At 39.3% G+C, this 13020-nt stretch overlaps 2 protein-coding genes across 4 annotated transcripts in view; both read right to left on the bottom strand.

The window, feature by feature from the left end:
* pdk2a (pyruvate dehydrogenase kinase 2a) overlaps window positions 1-13020 on the bottom strand; it is a 147598-nt gene that overhangs the window by 38701 nt on the left and 95877 nt on the right. The window lies entirely within an intron of this gene.
* Window positions 1-13020, bottom strand: part of myo1d (myosin 1D) — a 153811-nt gene that overhangs the window by 70075 nt on the left and 70716 nt on the right. For both annotated transcript variants that reach the window (XM_051939149.1, XM_051939151.1), the window contains exons 14-16: window positions 11161-11293; window positions 9881-10047; window positions 6114-6321 (exon numbers count right to left, since the gene is read on the bottom strand). In XM_051939149.1, coding sequence (XP_051795109.1) covers window positions 6114-6321; window positions 9881-10047; window positions 11161-11293 — 508 coding nt within the window. The remainder of the gene's footprint in view (window positions 1-6113; window positions 6322-9880; window positions 10048-11160; window positions 11294-13020) is intronic.

Here is a 13020-nt window from a genome sequence, read left to right as displayed (position 1 = left end):
TTAATGGCATTTTAGACAGACTAGCTGTCAGACTACCACTTATACTAATGCTACTCATACATATACTACTTCTTCTTGTGGTTAAGGGAAAAAAATGATATATGTGCAGAAAAATCTTCATGATTTTGCTTAATGCATTCATATTTTGTCCTGGATTCCTTCTCTGTTTATGAACAGTTCCTGGTGTTAGTCGCGTCTAAATCAGCTTCAGTTCAATCTTCAAATCAGCTAAAGTGGTTTCAGACAAGTTTATTACTCTGACCATGAACGCAGGAGAATTATGTGATGATTAGCAACATTACTCAAAACTGGACAAACGGATTTGGATGAAATTTTCAGGGAAATGACACGAGGACCAAGTGATTAGACTTTGGCAGTGATGTGGCTCATAGTCTGGATCCACGGATTTGTTAAAGACTTCTGTATCATTGTGAGATAGCGGCATGGCGTCACTGTAACCATGACAACCAGTGAACACTACATCAGCTGCCTGCTGACGATCACGATTCTGATCCTACTACAAATCCACACGCCTGTGCTCAGCGCAAGGTCATTTTGTTTGTGAGTACATCTATATTAAATGAACACAATCTATGTTGCCGTGATTTCTGTCGCAAATTTTTTAAAGATTTCATCCGTCGGAAATGATACAACGGCTGAGCATCCTTGGAGGAGTACTAAAAACACACATTTATGCAGATAAAGCTTCATGATTTTGCTTGATGCTTGCATATTTTTTCCTGGATTCCTTTTGCGTTCATGAACAGTTGCTGCTGTTAGCAACGTCCACGCTAGAACGGCTTCAGTTCAATTTTCAAATCAACTAAAACAGAATCAGACGAGTTTATTTGCTATGATTTACCATTCAAATGTGACTGTTAATTAAAAGATTGCAAAAACAAGGCACAAAATGACACAAAACAAAACAATAAAGGGACAAAAAGTTTGACAAAAAAAGTTGGAAAGCGACAGAAAAAATGGACAAATGACAAAAATTAGACAACGCAAGAAACGAGATGACAAAATAATATACTAACACAAGTGAGACAAAAAGGAAACACAAAAGGACTAAAACCAGAAACAAAACAACAAAAACATGACACAAACGACAAAAGTCAGACAAAAAAACAACCAAAACATGACAGAAATAAGACGCATAATGACAAAGAAACAATGAGCAATATCGTATTTTACTTCAACATCAAATCAACTTGTCAAACTTTGCATATTTTAATTTTAAAGTCGTCCTGCATGCTGGATTGGACTCTCCGAATGTTTTACTTGGTGCATGTTTGACACCCCTGATCTGCAAAAATCCTGCTCGCGAGCGATCATGGCATCTAATGTTTCAGTTACTGATTGAATTTCTTTCTTCACGGTTGAGTTTTCGGTGCACACAGAGGAAGATGTGGAGCAATAATCGCTGAAGCACCCTGCGGTAAACATTCTATCTGGGACTGAACGAGTGTCTGACGGATTAAACGGAGCCCCCTCCTCCAGCCACCACCCCAGACATTATGTTAATCTAAAGAGACAGAAAAACCACAATGTTCTCTCATATTAACCACCCAACCTGTCTTCAAGAAGATTCACAGATTGTGTCTTTTTTTTTCCTAGTTGTCTGACGGGGCAGAGTTGAGCGGTATTATTCTAAATCCACAAGGCAAACGGAGGAGACAGAACTGGCACCGAGGTCCCGGCTGGCATAAGGCGCCGTGGTGTGCCAGGTGCTGATAAGGGGATTGCTTGGCGCAGCAGATCCGACTCGGAGCCGAGGATGTCGGTTGGAGCAGCAGCGTGATGGATCCGGGGAGTCAATTCTGCTGTCACACCACTATTTGATTTGGTGTGTCAGGGAGTGCATATTGCATGAGTGAGCACACGGAGCCGCAGAGGGCAGGATTAAATGCCCCCGTCTCTCTCCTGACACCTCACATGTTTGTTTTGGTGCAGAAGCTCACAGTTCCTCCGGGCTTTTCCCTTCATTATCAAAGGCTCGCTCATCCAGGGAGATACAAGATAGGACGCTCTGCAGGGAGAAGTGGAAGTCTGTGGGAAGAGGCTGCAGAGGGTCGACCGGATCGATGCTGAGGTCACCCAATCAATCAGTCCTCTGCAGAGGTTCATGTGGAAGCATGTCTGGAGCACGGCGGAAGCGAAAGGAAACACAAAACAACAAAAACGAGAAACAAACAGACAAAAAAAAGACAAAAACAACAAGACAAAACATTACAAAATTTAGAAAAAAACGACAAAAACACTGACAAAAGCGAGACAAACAATATGAAACAAAACGCAAAAAGGGAAAAAATTTGACAACAACGTTAGAAAGTGACAAAAATAGACAAACGACACAAGAGAGACAAAAAGATAAAATGACAAAAACATGAGACAAATGACAAAATTCAAAGAAAAGACAAAAAAACAACAGAAACGAGACAAAATATTACAAAAATGAGACACAGAATGAGAAAAGCAAGAAACAAAATCATAAAAAATGAGACAAATAGCATGAATAAATACCAAAAGGAGACCAAAAATTAGACCAAATAAAGTTAGAAAGTGACAAAAATGGACAAACGACACAAATGAGACAAAAAATGACAAAAGCGAGAAACAAAAGAACAAAAAAAGACGTATACAAGCGAGACAAAAAATCCCCACAAAATTACAAAAATGAGAAACAAAATGACAAAAACATGAGACAATTAACAAAAAAGACAAAATATGACAAAAATGAGACACAAAATGACAAAAATGAGAAACAGCATGACAAAAGCAACAAACAAAACAACTAAAAATGAGACAAAAACACGAATCAAAACAAAAAAAAAGACAAGAAATTGGACCAAAAAGTTAAAAAGCGACAAAAAACGGGCAAACAACAAAACGTAGACAAGAAATTGCAAAAGCGAGAAACAAAATGACAAAAAAAGACTAACAACACAAGCGAGACAAAAAGGAAAGACAAAATGACAAAAATGAGAAACAACATAAAAGCATGAGACAAACGACAAAAGTCAGACAAAAAAAGACAAAAAACAGCAAAAACGAGAGAAAATACTGCAAAAATGAGACACAAAATGACAAAACGAGAAACAAAATGAGGTGGAAGCGACTTGATGTGAAGGAATCCGCCTCTGTGAATGTAGAATAATGATAGGATGGAAGGGAAACGCGATCATGTGGCTCTCCAGATGATGCAAAGAGATCGAGCACCGACACACCGGTGACACTTTGTGGGCTGTCAGGCAGAGACGGCGTTCTTTGTTTTGTTTTTTTAAGCATCCGGGCGACGTCCTAAATCTGAATCCACGCGCACAAACCGATCTGTCAGTCTGTCACACTGGGGGAAAAAAAAGAATCAAAATTTCGCTCCGAACACGTGTCAGCGAACGCATCACGGAGACGCTGACATTCTCGCCTGAAGGAGGTGTCATCGAACCGGCGACGCGTGACGTCGGATTCACAGACGACCAATATTCATCGCGGATCGTCTCAAACATGTCATGGATGCTGGTTGGAGAGCAATTACCTACAAGCACATTCTGTTGTTTCCATCATGCTGCAGCATCAATCTGAGCTGCCAATAAAGCACAATAAACCCATATTACCTCCATTATGAGCTCATTAGCAATTCTTGGGGTTTAACTGGAAGAAAGAAATTGTTTGTTTTTGTTCCATCTGTGGTCTAAAAATCAATTCTAGTAAAACAAAACTGAAAAAAGCAGGAATAAGCAAACGTTTGGCTGGTTTACTCAATAAATTAATCAGTAGTTTTTCTGGATTTATTTTCTCTCTATAATATAATAATCAGTAAATCACTTCAGTGTTAATTCACATAAAAAGGCAGTTTATTGCCTGAATGGTTTAATTTCAATCATCAAATCAGCTAAAGTGGAAAAGACAAGTTTATTTGCTGTAATTTGTGATTAGAAATTAAAAGCTGATTGCAGAATTTAAAGGCTGTAGAGTGATATAAAGACAGCTTCCATTTTTCGATTGATTCCCCGGAAGTCTTGCTGTGATTTTGGAATTCTGTCCGAAACTGTCAGAAATATGTTCAGAAAATGTTTAAAAAGAGATTTAAATTATGTGTAAAAGTCAAACTGGAGTGACTGTGGATACGACAAATGGTAAAAAAAAAAAAAAAAGAGAGAGAGATCTGTTATCAGAGGAGGCAAAGACTGTAAGGAGATCGAGTGATGAAGCCTGATAATACTTCATGTTTTCTGCAATATACATCTACTTTTCTGTGCAATATAGATGGAATCTGTGTAACATTGTTATTTCAATTTATGGACGAATCATTGCTACATCACTGATAAGTGCAATTTTGGTATTTTCCATATTAGAGGATTAGTTTTTGTCCAACATCTGAACATCCACACATGCAAGAATCCGTACTCATAGATATTTTTTTATTTATTTTGCATGTTTATACTAATGTCCCCAACACATTTGGACTTTCTCTGCGCAAATTTCCAAAACTTCCCTACCATTCCTTTTCTTATTATACCTAAAAAGCAGTTTCCCATTTGGTATAACTTGGCATGTTTAAACAGATCATATCTGACGTTCCCACTCGCCACACTGAGTTTTTTGGTGCCGATTCACAACTGTTTCTTTCAATCTGCTCAAACAAGAAATGGTCTGTCGCTACCTTCATTCAATTTAGACTGCAGTGTGCGAAGTAATGTGAAACAGAACGGCTGCCAAGTGTCTGCATGCTCCTACTTCTGGTGACACAACAGCAGAAGATGCTCAACAGCTAAACTGAACCTGAACCACTCAGATAAATGAGTCAGGTGGATATGAGATCAGATCGGCTCCTTCAGATCCTGCAAGACACCCAAATTCAAAATTGTTCCCGATGAGTAGAAGAAAGTTAATTTTAAAACCAAAATAGCAAAGAGATCCAGCCTTGCAGTGAGAACAATTCTGCATTTTAATAGTGTTTATAATTGAATGCAAAGAGCCCAAAACTCAGAATGTGAAATGATGAGGCTGCGATCTCCTCGTCGTACCTTTACCGGCGCTGCGTGGGCGAACACTCAGGCAGACGTTCACCCTCCGAGATGGAGAACAACGCTAATAATACAAGATTACATCGGCTCCAAAAATACCTCCGCGCTTGTGTAACTTTGAGCAAAGTCGGAGCTGCTCTAGTCTCAGAGGTTTTTCTTATGCAGGAGGAGGAAGCAGCGCTGGTGAATTTTAATGCAAACACGACTCGGGCCTCGGAAACCAGAAGAACCTCCTGGTTTCACTTCAAGGCTGTAATCAGACGATATCAGGTCCAGTCTGACACACGTTTGCATCAGGAGCCATATTATTATCATCATCGAGTAAATGATATTTGCAAATGGAGTTGGTTTGAATTCAAGAAACATTCCGGGAAAGTAAAAAAGAAGAAGTCCAGTGGTAAATCATAATTCAGAATTCTGAGTAACATCACTTCAGTATTAGCATCAATTTTGTTGACAGAAGAATACTTCATGTGCAGTAGATATTTTAAATGTTTTTCTTGTTGATAATAAAGTTTTATTTTGAGTCACAGAATGACCTGAAGGTTAGATTGTTCTGAATTTGTTTGGCTGTTGTACTTTTTTTCTCTATTTGTGGACACGTTGACAGTAGGAAGAGTTATCACGGTGGCTATGCTATGCTAATGGCTAGCAGCTAGTTAGCAGGCAGCTACAGATTACATGAAACAGAATCTGGAAATCAATAATTTATCAAGCTTCAAATACTAGACCTTAGTGGACAATGAAACAGTGAAAGATTAAGAAAATGGAGAACAGTGGGAGACCAACTGATCAGTCTGAGTCAGGAACGTCCTGATTTAATCACCGTTTCTATTTACATATTCAGCTACAGTCACTTCATTAATGAAGAAGTCTAGTTATGAATGACAGCTTCTCTGCTATCACATGCTGTTAAAAACATCACATTTAATGGATATCAGTCCCAAATATTCTCAAGCATCAATAATGTGTACCGGTATCGCTCTGGTAAACCCGTATCAGTCGATCCCTAAAACTGATGAGCTGATAACAGAGTTTTTTGAGGTTTTTAAAGTTTATCTCAGACCTCCATGCAGCCACACTGACCTTCTGCAGGAACAGGACGATCCTCTGGACCATCTCGGCTCGCTGCTCCTCCAGGCTGAACAGCGTCCTCGGCGTCCGGATGAAGACCTTCGTTTTGCCGTAAGCGACGTCGTGGTCGAAGCCGCAGCCCTTCAGGAGCTTCTTCACTGCGTCCTTATCCGATGGCATGTCATGGTTTGGCCACGTGAACTCTGAGATCATCTTGTATCTGGAAGGGCATAGTAAGAGGAAAAGCAGCAGCTAATTGTACTGTACAGGAGGGACTAAGAAAATTCTGAAAACGTTCCGAAAAAATGGAAATAACTCAGGAAGAGCTCGAGGAACACAACCAAGAGCTCAAAGTGTTGATCAAACCTGTGAAAATCCCAATGTGATCAATTGTTTTGGCCACTTTATAACTCCTGTTGAACCCTTTTTCACTCATTGCTGCTTAATTTTTCTCTGCAGTATAAAGTCCTGCACGTCTATGGAAACTTCACAATTCAGACCAGAAGCAGAGAGAACTCAGAAATGCCAGGTATAAGACCATAAATAATAAAATAGACACTTTTCCCACAGGTGTAAATGTATATAAACTGTAAAAAGATGCTCACTGTACTGAATGGATCTTCTAACAACTCGCTCCTCTGCATTCTGTTTTTAAGCCATATTACATCTATTTTAATGGATAAAATGTTTTATTTTGCTCTCAATCTCCTTAATTTGTTTCTATACCTGTCTCCTATCTAAATTTGTGTAAACACTGCTGCAGTTCAGCGAATTCCCATAAAAGTTGCGCTGAAAGGTGCAGGATATTTTTGTTTATTTGACAGAAATTGGTGGAAAAGGTTTATTTTTGGTGCCTTTTAAAATAAAGCATGTAGAATAAGTCATTCTGAGAAAATATCAGAATTTTAAAGCTGAGATTTGGGTAAATTATCTCAACCGCATTGGTTCAAGGCCATCTGAAAGTTGAAAATCTGGTGAATCTTTGTGTTTACAGATTCTGACTCAGATAAAAGGTGCGGTTTTGGTGATTCTGGCTTTGATGTAGTTTTCTTGAGGAAAAACTGCAATTTTTAATGTTTTCTTAAAGCGGGGAATCATTTTAGGAAAAAAGACAACAGAAATACCATGTCTGTCTTCATATTGTGCTATATCTGCAGATCAGAGTATATCTGAGTCTTTGGCAGGTTTTATCGTTCAGAAACTGAGGACTTTGCTCCTGGCAGGGTTGACGTGGAAATCATATAGGTTGGTGCAAGAAAATGAGGATAATTATCGGATATTCCATCCAATCACTGGAGGTAAGTGGTCAATTACACTCTGAACAGTCTTTTTAGTGATATCGTTAGTATGAAGCGAGGAATTTTACAGGGAAGCTTCAAAGGTCTAATTTTTTTAGTTTTAAAGACTTTAATATCTAATATTTAAAGATATTCCAGACCTGAAGAAGCTAGACTCAAGTTTTCTACAATTTGTACGTGTGCCAATAAACTTTTCACGCGTTGAAAAACGACAGAGAAACCCAATGTTAACTGAAAATCTGAAGGTTTAAACGTTGTTCTAAGATGATTCTCTGCAGCTTCTACAGTCCCCGGACGCTCGTGTCGTTTCTCAAGCCGAGCCGCTGGCAAAGCGGGTGATGTAACGCAAAGTCTACAGCATCTGCTCAAGAGGACCGGAGTGGTAGAGATGTTACGCAAAAGACTCTTAGGATTACCTAATCATGCGTCCTCCCTGATGTCTGCAAGGTCAGTGGGTAAATGTGACAGATGGAGAATAAGAGCAGAGCTGCAATAGCTGAGCGTTACAGTCAAACCCTGCAGAGATATCTGGTGATTTCTGGCTAAGAACCGTAAGTCTCATTACAAAAAAGTAGTGTGTCGGACTTAAACCTCATCCGTTACACAATAAACATGTGTGCAGTGAGTGGAACATGTGAGGAAAGCTTTCTGGGTGAGACAGAGTGACGTCGGTCCTCCACAGGGACACTAAAGGTTCGAGACTCATCCGCCATCTCTGAAGTTTGTCCTTGAACTGGCCTGCACTGATCTTTACTCTCGTTTTGTCATGGCCTTCAGAACATCAGGATTAAAGAGCTGCACATGACAATTATTCACATTAAGTGACTGCTACAAAATTGTGAAATACGCTCATTACAACTTCTAATAACCTCAGTTTCTGTTCTTAAAACATTTTCTTTGTTGGGCCAGCAGTTCAAAACCGAAAGATTCTAGATTTTAAACAAACAAAAGCAGCAGGACAAGCATGTAGAAAACCTAAAATCAAAGACTTTTGCATTTTTGTTTGATGGACCAACAGAAAAAAAAAAAAAAACTACGTCATGCTCAGTACGTACATAATTCAAATTCACAGGAACCTTGTTGAAATGTTTGTTTATTCTGATGTTTATTCACAATTTATTCATATTTATATTGGCTTTAATACGTCAGATTTTGTAATTTCAGTGTTGGTTTTTGGCCTCAGACGTCCATTATTGCTGCTGCGCTCCAAACAAATTTAGTGCTAATTGGGATGTAAACAGGTTTGAAACGTCAGGTGTTGCAGCTTCTGCATGAAATAAAACACGAGTTATTAAGACGGGGCAACGACTGCTTCTGGTTTGTTTTTCTGCTGCACGAGCACGGGATCATTTCTCTGCACATTACATGTTTTTTTTCATCAAAATCTCTTGTAATTGCAATCAAATCTGTGTGTTTTAACACAGCTTGTAATCAGAGGACAAAAATATTACACTTGAAAATAACACGACTACTGTAAATAAAGGAAGAAGTGGATGATTAGCTCAAAGATTAGATAGCTGATTACTGATTTACACCCAACATCCTTCAACTTTTAACACGTCTGACAGGACAAATCCATCAAATTTCAGATCTTAATTGCGGTTATTTTCCTCCATAGTTCTGGCCGAGTTCATCTGCAGTCAAATCAATTCACTGAGAAAAACTCTGTAATTAGATCAAGGAGCAGTTTGTGTTCAACTGAATGAATCGGTCTGTCGTTGTTCTAATGAGTTGTACCTTTATTGCATTCAACTGGGCCTTCTGGCTCTTTTTAATCAACCTATTTAGACGCCGCTGATGTTCAAAATTTCAACTTATTCAGCGTCAACATTCACATCTGCCGTTTCTCTGTGTTTTCTTATGGATTTTGTGCAGATGTTTGACACTAATTTTGTTATTCTGCACTGGTTTTGAGGTTTTTGTGCTGCAACAGATCTGAAAAATGTCGCTTTTATCCTCACTCCGGTTTGGATTTGTGCAGTTTGCTTTAACATCTGGTGGCGACACAGTTTCTCAATAAAAACTTGTATCAATATGATTCCTTTGCATCTTATACTTTGGCAATTTGGGCTTCAAATGTTGATGTTTTTTCATTTAATTAAAGCACAAACTACCAGCTACTAAAATCTGTGGAAACAGAAGGAAAAGTTTGATAATTGTCTCATGTTTTCAGTCATTTTACAAGCAAAAACGTTAACTTTCTATATATATTTTTACTGCTTTTTGATATTTTACCTGCCAAAAATGATCTGCAAATGTCAAATATTCTCCAATTTCAGCTCCTTAAATCTGAAAAATTGCTACTGCCCGCTATTAATGGTGAAAAATTGCGCTATTATGGGTTGAACTGCTGTCATGAGGGATCGTGGGATTGGTAACAGCCACTTTTCACCGTTTTCTAACGTTTTATCATCGTTTTACTGCCCGCAGGCCACTTGTTAAAGGTGGTTTCAGTAAAACTCTCCACTGATTGTGTCGTACCTCTGCAGGAAGCGAGGGTAAGTCTGTCTGTTGGCGAAGCCGGCTCGACGCACTCGTACGTTCTCCAGCAGCCCCAGATATTCCACCTGATGACGGCAGCGCTCCTGCTCGAACAGCAGAGGAGACTTGACATCGTTGGGTTTGATGCAGCGAACGTAGTAGGGCTCCTGTAGAGGAAAGAGAGGTCAGCTGAGGGTTAGAAACAACAACAGGACATGGAATAAAGCTGCAGTCTGTTTGTATTCACACTGACACCTCAGAGGGAACTGACAGGGATTTGTAGGAGTGTTTCTGGCATTCAGTGTTGCTGTTCTGGAATAATAAGTAGATGGCCCTAATTTACAAACAGCTCTAACAACATTATGTCCCAGATCTTTGTCTGATTTTAGTACTGTTCCACTTTTTCTAATGAAATAGTAAAGCTACGGTAAAGTTTTAGTTTAGAACAATTAAAAAAAACTTGTTTAAACGGTAAAATACTGCCACAATTATGATCGATTCTCCCCCAAAACAAACTAATAAATAAATCATTTTTGTCATATTTTAGCCTCCATACAAAGTTGCTCATTCTAGCTTTAAAACTGTGAGGATTTGCTGTTTTTCTGTCATCATGAACTGATTATCTGTAAGCTTTGGACTGTTATTTGGACAAAAATCAATCTGCAGGCATCCCTTTAGGTTCCTGGGAATCATAAGAATGCATATGAGACACATGTTTATCTGTTTTCTTCCAAATCATCAACAAAACAATGAATCAATAATATAGAACCCACACTGGTTACATTGATCTCTGCATTACTGCCTCTCAGATTCCTATTTTTGAGTCAGAAATGGTAAAAACAAATGGCTCATTTCTGTAAAAATATCTCCATTTCCTCATATTATTGACCATTTCCATTAAAGACACTGAAACTGTGCCATGTTTGAACCAACATGCTCTCATAAATGACTCTTTTATGTAACTCCATTTCTGCTTGAGCCTTTAGAATGTTTGCTTTTCTTTTACACACGATTGTTTAAAGTCTGGCTGTTCTTTTTAATAGTACGTATAGAGACTGAGCAGCAGAAGAAAAGAAAACCACTGCTGTATATTAGCAACGTGCCTTCAGTACGGCATTCAAATAAACGCGTTTATTCTTGAAATCCACACAACTGCACAGCCTTGAGTTTCAAACCATTTACCATCGTTTGCAGTCAGAATTCTCCCTTTTGTTGCCATAATTACTTTAATAAGAATGGAACAAAGCAGGACACTGGCTGTTTCTGAAATAGTTGGTCACCTTGCAGGCGAGGTTCTCCACCAGTGAGATCATGGAGTTTTTGAAGAGAGTTGCAGCCGTCAGCGGCCGTTTGGTGACTTCAGTGATGCTCAGTTTGCCTTCAGGCCACATCCCCTTCAGCACCGGGTTGGAACTGGACAAGAAAGAGGAAAGAAAAACATGAAAAACAGAATTTTATTAGTACGCAAAACAAGAGTTACATGACTGCTGAGCGAAAATAGAAAAAAAGGTGTATTTTGTTCAATTAAAATGCTGCAAAACATGAAACCTTTCATCATTCTGAAGTGTTTCTTTGCACATCCAAACAGGAGAATGAGCAAAAGGTGAGATTCTACATTTTAAAATATCTAATTATATTTGACAAGACGTCTGAACTGCAGAATTTGTGTTTTAAAGGTTTCCTGAAGAGTCTTCTTGTAAACAAACCCAAGCTCAGTGTTCCTCTCAAAAATGAGCCTGAACAAATGCACACAGATGCATATTTTAAATCCAGCTTTGTTTTCATTATTGTTTAATTGAGAGCGTTCTTCCCTCTTGTTTCCTGGATCGTTTCATCGCCCGTAGACGTGATGTAGTGGAAAAGTACTGCCAGGACTGTCTGTAACATCACTGGCATGCATTTGTGTCTCTGTGCTTGTGCACTACATGACAAAAACGGTATCAACACAGATAACAGCTCTGTGGGGCCACAACACGACAAAAAAAACCTCTACAAGAATCCAGAACATACATGGGGTGATGAAAAAGTTGTGACGCTGTTTGTGGTGCACATACACCGTGTCCGAAAAGTTCGTTCTCCCCAGAAGAACAAAGCTCAAAGACTGAATACGCAACATAATCAGTTTATTCAATAACCAACATTTCCCCCTTTCACTCTGATCTCGGTTCCAGTCCTTCAGGCATGAGGTTCTTCAGTGTGGATGGTTCTATCTTCCTCCACTAGAGATGAGCTGCTTCATGGTGGCCGGTGGTGGACCGGTAAAGATGTGACTTTTTTAGGATTCCCAGCAGTTTTCAGTTCGGTTGAGGTCTGGGGAGTTCGGCGGCCATTCCTCCTTAAAACCAGGTGGATGCTCAGAACACCATTACTGAGTCATAAAGGCAGTGTGAGCAGGGCATCATCTTGCATAAATACCAATTCTGAACGTCTGTTAAACACTTTCTGTTCAGTCACAGGCTCTGATGTTTTTTCCTAATGGCCAAAACAGAAAGTTGTATCTTTTCTGGAATGTTGTTGGTATAATATTGTGCATTAACAGTGGAACCTTGAGGTACCAGAACCAGACATAGATCCCCAAACCATACCATGGGCGCTGAATGATGGTACCGTTTCCCGATCATCTGTATAGATACAACTCTTTTGGCTGTTGGGTGTCGGAAATAAGTAGAGAGGTCATTCGTCAGAGAAGATCCAGTTCTCTCAGTCTTTGGGAGTCAGAGATATAGAACCAGTCTCTTCTCCTTTTGCAGTTTGGTGAGTTGTTGGGTACGTTGCTCTTGTAAGCTTTCAGTCCCAGTGATTCTGTTATATAATGATGCACAGTACTCCTAGAAACATCTTCTCCAAGATTTTTCAGCCTCTGACTGAGTCGCCAGCATGACTGATGTCTTTTACCCTCAGCGTTTCTCATCAGATCCTTGGTTCTTGTAGTTAAGTCAGATGGACGTCCTGAGTGAGGCAAGTCTAAAGTTTCAAACGGTAACATGTTTAAACTGTTAATTGTGGCATGTTTATGTACTGACACTTCCAGGGAGCATTACATTAACTGCTGCAGCAGCACCAGGAGCAGAGTGTCACTGCGCAAGGAGACTACTTTTAAAAGCATTTAATGTAAATTTGACAAAGGGAGGGTTTTTGAT

This window comes from Acanthochromis polyacanthus, chromosome 19, assembly GCF_021347895.1.
Source record: "Acanthochromis polyacanthus isolate Apoly-LR-REF ecotype Palm Island chromosome 19, KAUST_Apoly_ChrSc, whole genome shotgun sequence".
NCBI lineage: Eukaryota > Metazoa > Chordata > Actinopteri > Pomacentridae > Acanthochromis > Acanthochromis polyacanthus.
Note: the sequence above shows the minus strand (reverse complement) of the source record. Positions and strands in the feature narration are given on the sequence as shown.